This window comes from Hemiscyllium ocellatum, chromosome 4, assembly GCF_020745735.1.
Source record: "Hemiscyllium ocellatum isolate sHemOce1 chromosome 4, sHemOce1.pat.X.cur, whole genome shotgun sequence".
Classification (NCBI taxonomy): domain Eukaryota; kingdom Metazoa; phylum Chordata; class Chondrichthyes; order Orectolobiformes; family Hemiscylliidae; genus Hemiscyllium; species Hemiscyllium ocellatum.
The window spans coordinates 90,060,941-90,078,453 of record NC_083404.1 but is presented as its reverse complement, the minus strand read 5'-3'; the positions used below and the strand labels follow the sequence as shown (position 1 = coordinate 90,078,453).

The following is a 17,513-nucleotide window of genomic DNA, read 5'->3' as shown; positions in this document are numbered from 1 at the left end:
AGGTGGTCGGAACTGCAGTTAGCACTCTAAAAGTGACGTCACTGATGTCCCATGCAGCAGCAACATGACTTCCAAACTCCTATACTCAATACTCTAATCAATGAAGGCAAGTGTGCCAATTGTGACCTTCACTACTGTCCACATGTGACGTCACTTTCAAAAAAAATTACATACCTGCACCCCTATATTTCTTTGTTCAACCACCTTCCCCTGGGCCCTACCATGAACTGTATGAGTCGTGCTCTGATTTTGATTACCAAAGTGCAGCACATCGCATTTATCTTAAGTAAACTCCATTTACCACTCCTTAGTCCATTGGCCCAGCTGATCAAGATCCTGTTGTACTTTTGAAATAACTTTTTACTGTCCACTGTCCCACTGATTTTGGTGTCATCTGCATGCTTCCTATATTCTAATCCAAATTGTTTAACTAAGTGATAAACAACAGTGGATTTAGCACCAATTCCTATGGAGCACTGCCGGTCACTGACCTCCAGCCTGAAAAACAACCCTTTACCACCAACTTTCTCTCTTGCCATTAAGCCAATTTCGTATCCAGTTGGCTAGCTGACCCTCGATTCATGTTGTCTAATCCATTGCCATCTGGTAATTCGAAGAATGTAAAAATATAACCGGAAAGAATATCTAGAGTAAGATTTATTTCTGCAATTAATTTATTCTTTACGACCACAAACATTTTATAATCACTTTGGAGTGGATCATGAATTCTATTGCAGGTCATTGCTGATGAGGATTATTCCATCTAGAAATTTGGAAGACCTTGGAAGTGTTTAAGAATTAGGAACAAATACACTTTGTTTCTCTGTTTTGAATGTGTATGTCTCCATTCTGAAAACTGGCTTGTACTGCTGAGTTGCAGCTTGTTTCTTTTACGTAATGTTTTGATTAACAAAATATTCCTTCGGCTTTGTTTCTAGGGATTTTGCTGTAAACAAAATTGTGACAGTATTTTCCACCCTGTATGTCTCTCCTTTTTTTTTTGTTGCAGGAACACAGTTTGAGTTATCTTCCTTTCTCTGGAAATTACTTAAGCAAAGTATTTAATTTTACAGGTACTATAATTGGGCATTAGCTGCTCCCATGATTCTCAGCATGCAGGCTTTCCAAAAGTGTCTACCAAAGGTAAAAGAAACATTCAGTCTCTTAAGATTGCTGAATTAATGTTCCAGTTTGTGGAAATGGAGCAAGAGTCTATTTAGAATTGACAATACAATGTTTGATTAGTCAACTGCCTGCATTATGAATGGAAGTCTTATCTTTTTAAAATCCATTGTATTGATTGATTTACTACAATCTTCTGCTCTCCCTCTCCCATGAAAGAAAGAATAGTGGTACTATCTGAACTGCATATTCAAGTTGAGCAGCATGAATCTGTTGGGCAAAGTGGCTGCCTCCTGTGCTGTTACCATTCTAAATAGCAGATGTAAATTTTAGGAATATAAAACATTTCACTGCAAATCCAGTAGACAAGCTCTGGATCTGAAGAAGTATGAAAATATGGTAAATGTTGCTTGAATTTGAATGGGGAGCATTGTTTTTGTATAACTGTATTGTGAATGTAATATATTAATGTTTTTTTGTAAAACATACGTTCTGTAACCTATAGGCAACAATTGATGACTGGGTGAAAGAGAAGATGCCAAAGAAGTCTGGCAGATGGTGGTTCTGGCGTAAGAAAGACAATGCTGTCAAACAGGTATTTTTGCTAATGTGTACCATGCAGGATGGAATAGGATAAATTTGAGTCTGTAAAGGATTTTGTTAAATTGTTTTACCTCTAATTCTTTAAATTAAAATCAGCATTTTGAATATTAGTTTCCAGATTTTTAAATATTTTTCACTCTTGACCAAGCATGAACATCTACCCATTGAATTTTTTTCCTGAATTTTCAACATTTAGTGTGAAAATTTGCTTTAAAAACCTTTATTTTTAACTTGTAATAGGAATATTATGTAAGGAATATATTCGACTTTGGTAACAGTACTTCAGGTAGTTATTTGTATGAAGCCTTGAAAGAGAAGACACCTGTTTTATCAGGATATCACTCCCCTTGCCCTGGCAGGGCTGCTGCTCACACTTTCATGCCTGTAAAATGCAAACAGTGGTGGTCAGAAGACAGAGCTTCAGCAACTAGTGAATTTTTCTGTTGACCACTAACCAGGCTACCATGTAGAAATTGACAGTAGGTCTCAAGAAAGGAAAGAGAATATTTTGTTGCAAAATCAGATTGGGTTAATTATTGGTTGGATTGTGCCTACTGTGTGGATGGTTAGAAGTAATCAGTTTTTATTTTCCCATTTTCTGTCTTTTGTTATTATCTCTACATAAAATGTCTGTGTGTTGACAGCCTGAAGCAAAACAAGAGAAATTGGATGAAAGCAGCAAACCTGATCAAAGCCAAAACTCTGCCACCAGCAGGTAAATCTTTATACTTTAGCACAATGTACAACCATTATTTTAGTTGTACTGCACTGAAGAGCCTTCAGTTAGGATTTTTTGGTTTTAATGGAATTAGTATTTTTTCTTTCTTGACGTTATGTGGGAGAGAATTTTCCCTGTACCTCAAAGGTTTAACTCATCACCTTAAATTGGAAGTAAACCTTGCATGAACCTAGCAAGAACTCAAGTATTGTGAGGGTACAAGAGGAAGGAAGGTACTGACAGTGGAACATACAGCGTTCTGTGCAGTCCTTTCTATTTTTATCTTGCTTTGTACATGATTCACTAGAATAGCATGTAGAAAATCAAGTCCTGCTCTTCCCGGAGTCGTCACAAAAGTGAAAATTTTTGCAAGAAATATGAAAAATCTACTGACTACCTGATTTTCAGGTTGATAGAAAGCACAGGCCAGGTTTCTGTCCTTGACAAGAAATTACTATTTCATACAGGTTATTAGTTTCTAACTATAAGTAAACCATTAATCTAAATTACAAAATTGGCTTGAAGAGGGTTGTGTTGGAAGGTTGTTTTATAGATTAGAGGTCTGTGACCAGTAGTGTGCTGCAAGGATTGATGCTGGATCAACTACTTTTTTATAAATTTTATATAAATGGTTTGGTTGTGAATATAGAAGAAATGCTCAGTAAGTTTGCAGATGACACAAGAATTGGTGGAATAGTGGGCAGTGAAGAAAGTTATCTGAAGGATACAACAGGACCTTGATTAAATGGGCAAATGAACTGGAATGGTAGTTGGAATTTAAGATAATTGGGAGATGTATTTTGGTGAGTCACATCAAGGAACAACATTCCTGGGAATGTTGCTAAACAAAGAGACTTTGGGGTGCAGGTTCACAGCTCCTAGAAGGTAGAGTCTCACAGGATAGTGAAGGAGGAGCTTGGTACAGTTGCCTTTATTAGTCAGTGCATTGAGTATAGCTCCTCCAGCCTGCATGCCATCTAATAAGGTTGTGGCTAATTTTTGTTTGTGTTTTGAATTCCACATTCCTATCTCTTCCCAATAACTATTGATTCCCTTGCCTAGAGAGAATCTATCTAATTCCACCTTAGAAATATTCAATGACCCCAATCTCTATCACCACTCCACTGAAGCAGAGTTCCAAAGCTTCTCAACCTTCTGAGGAGGGGGGAGAAAATTCTTATTTCTGTTCTAAAAAGGCTACCCATTAATTTTGAACACTGACTCCAAATTCTGAACTCCTCAACCAAAGGATATAACCTTTCCATGTCAACATTGTCAAGGTCATTTGGATCTTGTACTCTATCAAATCACTTCTCCTGAACAAGCTCAACTTATTCAACCTTGCCCCATAAGACAACTTATGCATTCCAGGGTCAATCTAGTAAGCCTTCTCTGAACACTCCCCAATTCATGTACATTTTTCTTTAAGTAAGAAGACCAAACTCCACAGAATATTCAAGATGTTGTTTCAACAATGTTTTGTATAACTGCAGCGTATCATTCCCCCTTACTTTACAGTTCAGTCCCTTTCACAATGAAGGAATCATTTCCATTAGCCACTGAGTTAATTGCTGTACGTATTCCTATTTTGTACCTCATGCATAAGGAAGCTTTTATTCTTCTGCATTTCAGAATTGTGCTCTCCATGTCTGTTTAAATAATGCTTTGCTTTCTGCTGTATGGTATCACTTCACACTTGTCCGCATTATACTCTATCCTCCAGACTTTTGCCCATTCAACTTATCTATATTAGTCTTCAGCCTCCTTGTATGCTCTTCATAATATGCTTACTTATTTATTTTTGTCTGCCCAGCACAGATGCCTGCAAGATTCCACTTGTCACATTCAGAAAAGAGTAATTTATGATACAGGAGTACTATGCACAATTTTGTTCTGCATCTAATGTAGCCAGGTTTAAAAATTGATTTGTGGGATGCCTATTTGGTTTATACTGAGTTTGATTAAATTAGGCCTTTGATTCTAGAGCTCAGACAAATGAGACTTAATGTAATTCAAAACTTAATAGATGCAAAAGAGACTTGACTGGATAGACAGAGGTTGTTTCTGCTTTCTAAAGAAACTAAAATACAGGGCACAGCCTCCATGTAAGGGGTGGTGAGAACAAGAGCAGTCAACCTGTGGTGGTGCCGTGAGCAGAAGCGGGCTGCAAGGCAGAGTATGTAGGCAGCCTGGGGCAGGGGCGGTTGAACTCGTGAGGAGTAAGCCCCGCATGGCTATGGACTGTGGTGAACTGTTAACTGTGTTTCTTTGTTTTCTTTTCTATGTTTTGCTAAGAAGGACTATAATGTTTAACTTCTTTGTTTTCTTTATTTTTCTGCTTTTGTACCAAAAATCTGTATCTAGCTCTTTTTGTACCTAAAATGGCACCGAACCTGGTGAATTGTAAACTTTTCACTGAACTCATGTGAGGACATGTGAGAAGAAACCTAATTCAATCATTCAGGATGGAGATAAGGAAAAATTTCTTCATTCAGAAGGTTGCAAATCTTTGCTGTTCTCTAGGCCAGGGAATTGTGGATGTTCCAGTATTGAGTATACTTTAAGTTGTTTTTGGTGTCTCAGGGAATCGAAATGTATGGGGAATATGCAGGAAGTAGAATCGAGACTGCAGATAAGCCAAATTGAGAGCAGGCATGAGTGTCTACTCCTTCTCTCATTCCTTATGTTCTCAATCTGGTTAATGATATACTTTTGTATTTAGTTCACACAGTTCCTGGTGAAGGGATGCACTATTATTTTATATTTCTAATGACCACATATTCACGTGGAAAAACCTACAAAAAATCTGTGCAAGAGCAGTGCATGTTTGAGTCACAATGATGTCTGACTACCAGTTATATTTGATTTTTAACAAAATGTGTAGCTTTGTGGATTAAATTTACCATTTGTTAACATCAGGAAATAATTAATAGTCATGAGATTTGTGATTTTACTGCAAATTAGTTGTGGAACCATTCCTAAATGTGAATTTTTTTCTTCAGATTATAAATTCATGCATGGTTTTTGCTACGATTTAGTCAGTGTTTTGTTTTTCCTTTTTATAACTGTTTGATGAGATCCAAAGAAGGAGACTCCTCTAGTGATGAAGACTCCACTAACATAAATGAACCAAAAGCAAGTGACACAAAATTATTAGAGAACTCAAATCAGGGATGTTCCGTCTCGTACAAGAAGTCACTGAGATTATCCTCAGAACAAATTGTAAGTATTTTTCTCATCATTTGATTTACCCATTTTGGTAATTAGAAGTATATAAAGATAAAGTTTTTTGCTATGTCTGGACATTCCGATGTTGGGAAATTGAACTTTTTATTGATTATGTACAGACTACCTAACTTCAGAAGTGGATGAATTAATTAATTGGGATAATTTAGAAATAAACCAATTCAGAACTACTGTTTACCATCCAGAATTGCAGGGACTGCTAGAAAAGTGGCATCAGACATTAAAGACCATGTTGATAGCTTGTAGTCCAGACTTAGATGCCCCAAATAAATCAACCAAATTCAGTCCACTTGAATTAATTTTTGGGCATGAAGTGAGGATCATTAAAATTGATAAAATTCAGAATTCAGAGACCACTTATGTGCACTATAGATCAAATTTTAGGGAACGATTAAATAGAGCAGGGGAGTTGGCTAGACAACATTTAAAAGTATCACAACAAAAAATGAAACAGGAAGTAGACAAGAAATCAAAAATTCGCAAAATTGTTGTCAGGGATAAGGTATTAGTGTTCCAGTAATAGGTTAACCTTTTTAAAAGCAAGGTTTAGTCGAAAAGAAATTGAGTGAGGTGAACTATATAGGAACTCTAGAGAAAAAGAAATGTGTGTCATGTGAATATGCTCAAAAGGTATTTTGACAGGGAAGTAAAGCAAGAGAAGAATGTTATTGACTACAGCACCGAGTGAAGATCAGAGGATTCTGAATTGGACATTGCCCAATTTAATTTGAGAAATGAGGAATTTTTAAAAAATTAGAATAAATTGAGTTATCTTAGAAGAAAATCAAAATGACCTGGAAGTTATTACTATTACATGGGGAAGTATGTGGAATTAAGCTATGGAGTACTAACCTAATTGTACATGATGTAGTAGTAAAAAGTGAGGTCTGCAGATGCTGGAGATCAGAGCTGAAAATGTGTTGCTGGTTAAAGCACAGCAGGTCAGGCAGCATCCAAGGAACAGGAAATTCAACGTTTCGGGCCAGAGCCCTTCATCCCTGATGAAGGGCTCTGGCCTGAAACGTCGAATTTCCTGTTCCTTGGATGCTGCCTGACCTGCTGTGCTTTAACCAGCAACACATTTTCAGAGCTAATTGTACATGATGTAGATATAGGAGCTACTGTTCTGATCAAGCAACGTCCTTATAGGCATAAGCCTCTAAAGTTGGCACAGGTTCAAAAGGAGATTAAACGCATGCTCTCGAAGTGAGTTAGTGACTGGAGTCAGCCATAGTAATGGTGCCAAAACCAGATGGTACCCAATGGTACCCAATGGTTATGTGTGGACTATCACAAAGTCAATGCAGTTACAAAGATTGATGCATATACGGGTGGAACAGTGGGCTCAGTGCTTAGCACTGGTGCCTCACAGCACCAGAGTCCCAGGTTCACATCCAACCTCGGGCAACTCACTGTGTGGAGTTTGCACATTCTCCCTGTGTCTGCGTGGGTTTCCTCTGGGTACTCTGGTTTCCTCCCACAGTCCAAAGATGTGCAGGTCAGGTGAATTGGCCATGCTAAATTACCCATAGTGCTGGGTGCATTAGTCAGAGGGAAATAGGTCTGCGTGGGTTACTCTTCGGAGGGTCAGTGTGGACTGGTTGGGCTGAAGGGCCTGTTTCTGTACTGTAGGGAATCTAATCTAATCATATCTGAATCCGCATTTGAAAGACTGTTGAAAAAGTGGGACAAACAACTTAGATATCTAAGTTGGACTTGTTCAGAGGATCCTGATAGATACCTTTGTCAGAAAGAGCACAGGCAATTTCGGTTTTCATAACGCCGAATGGACTGTATCAGTTTAAAGTCATGCCGTTTGGCATGAAAAATACCCCGGCCACATTTCAGAGACTAACCAATAAAGTCATTGTCGGACTACCCAATTGTATCATATATAGATGACCTGGTGAATTTTAGTCATACATGAAGGAACATTTATCAGACTTGTTGGATCAATTTAGGAAGACCAGGCTTGGTGATAAACCTGGCTAAAAGTGAATTTGCCAAAGCCCAAGTATCTTCCTGTGCCATGTTATTGGGTGTGGACAAATGGCTCTATAGGATGCAAAAACAAAGATAATTGGGGATTTTCCTAATCCATTGACAAAAAGAGCAGTACTACGGTTTCTTGGATTGAGTGGATTTTATTAAAATATAACACTAACTTTTAGCAGCATGGCTGCTCCACTCACTGAATTGCTAAAGAAAGGCAAGAAATTTCAGTGGACAGCGGACTGTCTGAAGGCATTTGACAGATTGAAAGCTGTGTTGACCACTGCTTCAGTGTTAGCCGTACCTAATTTCGCCAAGCCATTCAAGGTGGCTATTAATTCAAGTGATGTGGGTGACGGTGTTGTGCTGTTATGAGAAGATAATTAAAAGATATAAAGGCCTATCAGCTATTTCTCCAGGAAATTAAACATTCTTCAGTAGAAATAGTCAACAGTTGAGAAAGAGACTTTGAGCTTGGTTTTGGCATTAGTGTTTTGTTGCCAGTAAAGAATCTGAGGCAATCATATACACTGATCATAACCATTTGAAGTTTGTGGAGAAACCTAAAGACAAAACTGCCAGACTGGTTAGATGGAGCTTGTTGTTATAGCCATTCAATTTGAAAATTGGGCAGGATGAGAAAATGTGATTGACGCAATGTTAAGACTTGAATGAGAAATGGAGGTGTTCGATGGCAGAAATAACAGACTGAAACAGAATGCAGTTATGCAAGTTTGCATGATTATAGACAATGTAATGTATATCTGTGTTTTAGAGTACTAAGGGGTTTTAAAATGAAGCCATGGGGGGGGGAAACATGTGATGAAGCTGCTCCTATAATAAGGTTATGCTGTCTTTGGCTTTTTTTTTCAGTGAGATCATAAATGACACAGACTCCAAAAAGTCTGTGGGTTGAAGTGTTTTGGGGCCAGTCTGATAATAGCTTACAGATATTGCCTCAGGTAGAAGACTTACAAGTTTATTTAAAATAAAAGAACTTGTGCAAGGGAAGGGAAGTGGATGGTTCTCCCAGCTCAGTTTTCCTCTGGTTTGGTTTTTAGCAATAGTGTGGAAAAAGCTGCTGGGCGCTCTCCCCCACGCGCGCTCTCTGACTGATGTTTCCTTTTGTGCTGTTGGGATGATCTTTTGGCTTTATGGAGAAGTTGTTATTTAGTATTATGTTTTCTGTTATTTGTGTTTCATTCAGTAATCTTGTAAATAAGTTCTTCTGCTTTGTTTAAAACTAAGTGGTTTGACCAGCGGTGTTTCTCTTGGAATGTCTACTTTACATCTGCTTAAAACAACTAGCAAAGTTAGGGTCTGGGCTACCTCCTTGAATGTTTTGAGGGGCCTGGCCTGGTCCATAACAAGTAACACAAATTAATCTTTACGTGGAGCTCCTTTACCACACAGGAGAGGCTAGAGATTGTTCTGAATCTGGCTTTGGTGTGAAAGGGGATGAAAGTGATAGGTCAGGGAGAGAGGGTGGAGTGGATAGGTGGAAAAGGAGATAGGCAGGTAGGACAAGTCATGGGTACAATGCTGAGCTGGAAGTTTGGAACTAGGGTGAGGTGGGGGGGGGTGGGAGGGGAAATGAGGAAACTGTTGAAATCCATATTGATGCCCTGGGGTTGAAGTGTTCTGAGGTGGAAAATGAGGCGTTCTTCCTCCAGGCGTCTGGTGGTGGGGGAGCAGCGGTGAAGAAGGCCCTGGGCCTCCATGTCCTTGGCAGTGTGGGAGGGGGAGTTGAAATGTTGGGTCACGGGGCGGTGTAGTTGATTGGTGCGGGCGTCTCGGAGATGTTCCCTAAATTACAGCTCAGGTAGGAGGTCAGTAAAACTCTACCCTTCCCAATAAACCTACAAGATATTTGTACATGGTGTTACAATGGTTGCATGCAACATTGACATGAGTGCTTGCCGCATCCTCTCTGACCTTGCACATCCAATCCTGTGAATGCACGATCAGTGATGGACAACATCCCACCTTTTTAGGTCCTTCCATCATCTTGTAATGTTTGCCAGACTCTCTCTCATCTGTCCTTGAGCTCTTTTGATTAGTAACCACATTTCAATGCTGATTGTTACGTTCCTTCCTACACATTTGCCAGCCATATTATGTAATTGTAATATTTCAAATTCAGCACTTCATACCTCTTGCTGATCTTGGTACAGGTTAAAAAGAATGTTGATTTTCTACCAATTGTTATATACTTGTAGTATTATCACTAATATAAAGTTATAAATAGTTAAACCTAATTCTGTGACAAAGCCAACAAGCTTGGGAACAGCTGCTCTCTTATTTGATTTGCAAAAAAGTTGTTTATTCTCTCAGTCATAGTAACACTGCTTCAAAATTGTTTCTGGCCCATCTTTGTTATTTGTTTCTTGGTACACTTACAAGGTTATCTTGTTAAACTTTTGTTAACTTTTTGTTCTAATCTTGCAGGCGAAAAAAGTTTATTTTAAAGGTGTTTATTTATTGAAACTAGTCTCTGCATCCAAGGCTAACTGCCTTTGGAAGTTTAAGAATAGAATAGAATAACTACAGAGTGGAAACAGGCCATAAGCCCAACATGTCCGCACCAACCCTTTGAAGAGTAACCCACCCAGACCCATCCCCCTGTATTTCCCAAGGTTAATAAATGTAATGTAAACATTTCTGCACACTGGACAATTTAGCATAGCTAATCCATCTAACATGCACACCTTTGGATTGAGCCACCATATCACCCAATAACTAATTAAATTTAAACTTCTATTCTTGTACAAACATCCATCAAAATTTTACCTGCACATCCACTAATATCATTTATTGTATCCATCGCTCCCGATGCGGTCTCCTCTACATTTGGGAGATGGGCGCCTCCTAGCAGAGCGCTCTCCGGGACACCCGCACCGATCAACCACACCGCCCCGTGGCCCAACATTTCAACTCCCCCTCCCACTCTGCCGAGAACATGGAGGTCCTGGGCCTCCTTCACTGCAGCACTGTACCCATGACTTGTCCTACCTGCCTTTCTCCTTTTCCACCTATCCACTCCACCCTCTCCTCCCTGACCCATCATCTTCTTCCCCTTCCCCCACTCACTCATTGTACTCTGTGCTACTTTCTCCCCACCCCCACACTCCTCTAGCTTAGCTCTCCATGCTTCAGACTCACTGCCTTTATTCCTGATGAAGGGCTTTTGCCCGAAACGTCGATTTCGCTGCACTTTGGATGCTGCCTGAACTGCTGTGCTCTTCCAGCACCATTGATCCAGAATCTTGTACAAACATGTCTACTCTAGTATGTAATTATAATTATCTAAAAAGCCTCATCTTGGGTAGGTCAAGCTTTCCCTTTCTTTTTCAAATAAAAATTGAAAATCTAAAATCACGTGGTTTTCATCTGAGCTAGCTTATCAGAGTCTTACTCCATTATTTCTAGTCCCATCTTAGTAAAACTCTGTGAAGGCTATGATTTGAGCTATGTGAAATACTACATCAACTAAAATTTTCTTCAGTTTGTTTTTTGTCAGTGAAAAAGAAACCATAAAAGTCATTTTGTCAAATTCAGGCATGGGTGACTACAACAGTGACCAGAAAGATAGATGAGGGTAGAGTGGTAGACATGGCCTTTGCTAAAGTTCTACATGGTAAACTGGTTAGTAAAGTTAGATCACATGGGATTTAGGAGACTTTTGCCAATTGGATATAAAATTGGCTTGACGGTAGGAGACAAAGAGTGATGGTGAAGAGTTGTTTATCAAGCTTGGAGGCCTGTGACTATCAACCTTCCACAGAGTTTGTTGGGTGGGACAACTGTTATTTGTCATTTATATAAATAAATTGGATGCAAATTTAGGAAGTATGCTTAGTAAGTTCACAGATCACGCCAGAATTGGTGGTATAGTGGACAATGAAAACTGTTAACTAGGATTACAAAGGGAACTTGATCTGCTTAATGAGCCAAGGAGTGGCAGATGGAGTTAAGTTCAGATAAATGCAAGGTGCTGCATTTTGGTAAGATGAACAAGAGCAGGACTTGTACAGTTCAGGTACATATCCCTTTATCCGAGCAGCCAAAAACTGAAAAGCTCTGAAAACCAAAGGTTTTCATGGAGTGTGCAGCATCAGTCATGTCTGCTTAACAGAGTTTTCTTGGCGGGCGAAGGCCGTACCCACTCGACCCATGTGGTGGTGTGGCCCAGTACTCTGACGTGTCAGTTGTGTATTGTTTTTACTGTGCTAAATTGTTTACTTTTAGAGTGAAAATCTCAAAAAGAGGTGCAGGTACATCAATGGCTAATAATAATATAAGGAAAAAGAAGCGTCTGTCATTATCAATAATGCAGAAAGTAAAGTTATTGCAGAAGTGTTGTCATGGTGTGGTTGTGTGGCATCTTTCTGAAGAATATGGTGTCAGAACTACCACTGTCTATGATTTGAAGAAACGGAAAGACAAGTTACTGAAGTTTTATGATGGCGGTGATTACCATCAATTAATGAAAAATAGAGAAACACTACATAGGGCAAAAAATGAAAATCTTAACCTTGTGTTGATGGAGTGGATTAGACAACGAAGGAGTGAACGTATGCCATTGACTGGTTTGATGGTCATGAAACAAGCTAGAAAATATCGTAAAGAACTAAACATTAAAGGCAAATGTCAATATTCAGAATGTTGGCTGCAGAAATTCAAGAAGTGTAATGGTGTGAAATACCTGAAAATCTGTGGTGAAAAGGCTTCTGCTGACCATGAAGCAGCTGAAAATTATGTTGGTGAATTTGTCATGCTGATATCTGATGAAAGCCTTAGTCCTGAACAAATTTACAACACTGATGAAACACCTCTCTACTGGCGCTATATCCCAAGAAAAACATTAACAACAGCTGATGAGAGAGCACCAACCGGTTTTAAGGAAACTAAGGACAGATTAACAATTCTTGGGTGTGTCAATCCTGCAGGTGCACACAGGATGAAATTGGCAGTGATTGGGAAAAGCAAACATCCGAGATGTCTTAAAGGTGTTCGCAATTTGCCTGCACATTATTATGCAAACAAGAAAGCATGGGTAACCCGAGAATGTTTTTCCGACTGGTTCAGTAAACACTGTACCAGCGGCACAAGCTCATTGCAGACAAAGCTGGACTGGAAGAGTAAAATTTTATTGTTCCTTGACAACTGCTCCTCACATCTCCCTGCTGAACAGCTTGTGAAAAGTAATGTTTTTGGAATTTACTTGCCCCCTGATGTGACATTGGTATTACAGCCTTGTGACCAAGGAATTTTATACTCCAAGAAGAGCAAGTATAAAGACTAGTTTTTAAACAGTATGTTTGCTGCAGTCAACAGAGAAGTAAGAATTCAAGACTTCCTGAAAAAGTTTAGTTTTAAGGATGCCGTTTACACAGTTGCTAATGCTTGTAATGATGTTGATAAAGCAACATTAACAAATGTTGGCACAGATTCTGGCCTACAATCATGTTTCTTGTAAATGAACCTGCAGATGAAGAGTTTGAAGGATTTCATTCATTGAAGAGAAAAAGATGATAGCAAGCCTTGTTACATGCACAAAATTTATCAGACGAAAGTGTAACACCCGCATGGGCCCCAGCTATGCCTGCCTCTTCGTAGGATATGTGGAACAGTCCATCTTCAACACCCGCATGGGCCCCAGCTATGCCTGCCTCTTTGTAGGATATGTGGAACAGTCCATCTTCCGCAGCTACACTGGCACCACCCCCCACCTTTTCCTCCGCTACATCGATGACTGTATCGACGCTGCCTCGTGCTCCCACGAGGAGGTTGAACAGTTCATCAACTTTACTAACACCTTCCATCCCGACCTGAAATTCACCTGGACTGTCTCAGACTCCTCCCTCCCCTTCCTAGACCTTTCCATCTCTATCTCGGGCGACCGACTCAACACAGACATCTATTATAAACCGACTGACTCCCACAGCTACCTGGACTACACCTCCTCCCACCCTGCCCCCTGCAAAAACTCCATCCCATATTCCCAATTCCTTCGTCTCCCCACATCTGCTCCCAGGAGGACCAGTTCCAACACCGCACAGCCCAGATGGCCTCCTTCTTCAAGGACCGCAGATTCCCCCCCAGACGTGATCGACGATGCCCTCCACCGCATCTCCTCCACTTCCCGCTCCTCCAACCGCCACCAAGACAGAACCCCACTGGTTCTCACCTACCACCCCACCAACCTCCGCATACAACGTATCATCCGCCGTCATTTCTGCCACCTCCAAACGGACCCCACCACCAGGGATATATTTCCCTTCCCTCCCCTATCAGCGTTCCGCAAGGACCACTCCCTTCGTGACTCCCTCGTCAGATCCACACCCCCCACCAACCCAACCTCCACCCCTGGCACCTTCCCCTGCAACCGCAGGAAATGTAAAACTTGCGCCCACATTCCACACTCCCTTCCCTCCAAGGCCCCAAGGGATCCTTCCATATCCGCCACAAGTTCACCTGTACCTCCACACACATCATCTATTGTATCCGCTGCACCCGATGTGGCCTCCTCTATATTGGGGAGACGGGCCGCTTACTTGCGGAACGCTTCAGAGAACACCTCTGGGCCGCCTGGACCAACCAACCCAACCACCCTGTGGCTCAACACTTTAACTCTCCCTCCCACTCCACCTTGGACAGGTCCTTGGACAACTCCACTGGCAGAACATAACAACACGACGGCTGGAGGAGGAGCGCCTCATCTTCCGCCTGGGAACCCTCCAACCACAAGGTATGAATTCAGATTTCTCCAGTTTCCTCATTTCCCCTCCCCCACCTTGTCTCAGTCGGTTCCCTCAACTCAGCACCGCCCTCCTAACCTGCAATCTCCTTACTGACCTCTCCGCCCCCACCCCACTCCGGCCTATCACCCTCACCTTGACCTCCTTCCACCTATCCCACCTCCATCGCCCCTCCCCCAAGTCCCTCCTCCTTACCTTTTATCTTAGCCTGCTTGGCTACTCTCTCTCATTCCTGATGAAGGGCTTCTGCTCGAAACGTCGAATTCCCTATTCCTGAGATGCTGCCTAACCTGCTGTGCTTTAACCAGCAACACATTTTCAGCTGTGATCTCCAGCATCTGCAGACCTCATTTTTTACTTACAATAAATTACATAAAGCTGACATTGAAGAAATGCTGAACGTTGACAATGATGTTCCTGTCATGCGTTCCTTGCGCAATGAGAACATTGCTGAAATGGTTTTAAATACGGGTTCCTGTACAACTAGGTGTGAGGATAGTAGTGGTGGTGATGATGAGTTAGTGAACACAGTTGAGAAAGTACCCATTGACGCTATGGTGAAAATGTGTGATCAGTTAATTGCTGACCATGAACAACGTTCATATATCAGTGAGCAAGAGATTATGGCAATTGATTCAGGTTTCTGTCTAAGCAATCTGTGTTAATGAGACAGATGACACTTGAAGAAGCCTTTAAAACTGCCACCTGCCATTGTGCTGAAACTGTGTGTGTTTAAGTTTTACTGAATGTTTTTTATGGAAATAAAATGTTGAACATTTGCAGTTGATGTATTTCATGAATTTGTATATATTACTCTATAAATAGGCTTTGTATATTTGTTTTCCCGAATGTTGTTTTTATGGAAATAAAATGTTGAATGTTTATGGTCAATTATATTTCATTGATCAGTGCACTATATAAAGTGTGGTAGTATTTCTAGTCTTTGTTCACTAAGTAGTATAAATATTCCTACGTTTTTGCTGCAGTACAGTATTTGTTTGATTACGAGTTGCTACATTAGTTCCGAAAACCGCACAATTCAGATTTCTGCAAAGCTGCTGGTGCCGAGCTTTTAGGATAAAGGGATATCACCTGTTAATGGTAGGGATCTGGGGAGTGTTGTTAAACAGAGATCTAGGGATTCATGTGCACAGTTCTTTTGAAAATTGTATTACAAACAGGGCAGTAAAGGAGGAGTTTGGTACATTTGCCTTCATTGCTTAGAGCATTGAGTATAGGAGTTGGGATTTCATGTTGTGATTATACAGGACATTGGTGAGGCCACTTTTGAAGTATTCTGTACAGTTCTGGTCTGCCTGCTATAGAAAAGATATTATTAAATTGGAGAGAGTGCAGAAAGGATTGATAAGGGCATTACCAAAACTTGAGGATTTGAGTTATAAGGAGAAGTTGGATAAACCGGGACACTTTTTTTCACAGGAGCTTAGGAAGCTGAGACATGACCTTATACAGTTTTATAAAATCATGAGGAGCATAGATAAGATGAATAGCAAAGGTCTTTTCCTGAGTGGAGGGGAATTCAAAATTAGAGAGCATAGATTTAAGATGAGAGGGGAGAGATTTAAAATGGACCTGAAGGGCAACGTTTTCAACTCTGGGTGGTTCATATGTGAAATGACTTGCCAGATAGATGCAGGTAAAGTGACAACATTTAAAAGACCGTTAGACAGGCACATGAATTGGAAAGGGAAGGGTATGGATCAAACACAGGCTAATGGGATGTTATGACACGGAGGTGAACCCCTCTGTTAATTAAACTGAACACCCAGAAAAGCTACCTTCACCTCATAATCTGTAAAAATGAGTGGCACAGAACTCCCAAATTCCACTATTTAAAGTCTATTTATTTTCTAACTCTAAAAGTGAACGTTAATATTGACTATTCACAACTTTAAGACCCCTTTCTCTTAACTGTTTATTACCTACCTTCAACTCTATGATAATATGTTGTTTCAATAAAAGTTATTAAAATTACATCAAATTAATTTCAAAACCACATAGCTACTATCATCTTCTGTGACTTCACTCTTCCAGCTGCTGAATTCTTTCTTTTTACCGCAAGTATGTTCAAATGAAAAGGTATCTTTTGATAGTGTTTCTGAATTTCTTGGATCGGTCTTGATGGCAGTTGCATTTTCTCCAGTTTTCAAAATGTCCGCATTTTTATGTTCCTAATATCAGATTGTCTCATTGGTTCGATGTTGATAAAACAATAAATTCAAACTTGATTGGATTTTAGTATCCTGGGCATAATTTAACCTGGTTAAATTTGAATTGTTGTCAAAACAGCAACCAAAACTCTGGTATCCATTTCACAGCCAAAGGTTATATTTTCAATTTTTCAGTACACTCTGGGACTGCCATCTAGACATATATCTCGGTATTTGTAAACTCAGTTCAGAATAGCATTTGGTCTCTTAAAGGTACAGTGCATGCATTCAACTTCATGATGGGGTAGTTTAGTTTAGGAAACTTGGTTGGCATGGACGAGTTTGACTGAACTGCATGACTGACTATAACCACAGTTGAATCTAAAGTTAGCTCATGGCAGAGAGCAAATGGTTATAGTGAATTTCTTTTTAATACATACATAACCAGAAAACTGTTGATGTGGTTGGCAGTAGGGTTTTTTTGTTTGTATTTACACAGTGGTTTACACAGTTAAATGTAGGGAGTGTAAGTAATTTGTACTTGCTGCAAAAGTTGGCTGAAGGAGTATTAAAGTGCACAAAGTTATCACTGCACTGGGCAAGTCAGCAAAAAAATGGCAAGTAGAGTCCACAGCTGTGAAATTGAAGGTCATGCGAAGAGCAAACAAGAGAGGGAATACACAATAAGTAGTAGAATATTGATGTCTAGTGAAACAGATGGACTTTTTGGAGTGTGAGCTTACAGATCTCTGAAGGTAGCAAGGTAAGTATAGTAAGGTGGTTACAACAGCATATGAGGGAAAAGTTCCCTTTTTTTTTTGCCAGGACCCACTATATAAGAGCAGGATGATGATGCAAGGACTGCATAAAGTCTTTTTCATATTATAGTTAGAGGACTAT

At 40.1% G+C, this 17,513-nt stretch overlaps 1 protein-coding gene across 1 annotated transcript in view; it reads left to right on the top strand.

Annotated features, from left to right (window-relative positions):
• lpin2 (lipin 2) overlaps positions 1-17,513 on the top strand; it is a 116,676-nt gene that overhangs the window by 79,370 nt on the left and 19,793 nt on the right. Inside the window, exons 11-14 of the mRNA XM_060823606.1 lie at positions 1,074-1,143; positions 1,628-1,717; positions 2,370-2,440; positions 5,521-5,665. Of these exons, the coding sequence (XP_060679589.1) occupies positions 1,074-1,143; positions 1,628-1,717; positions 2,370-2,440; positions 5,521-5,665 (376 nt within the window). The remainder of the gene's footprint in view (positions 1-1,073; positions 1,144-1,627; positions 1,718-2,369; positions 2,441-5,520; positions 5,666-17,513) is intronic.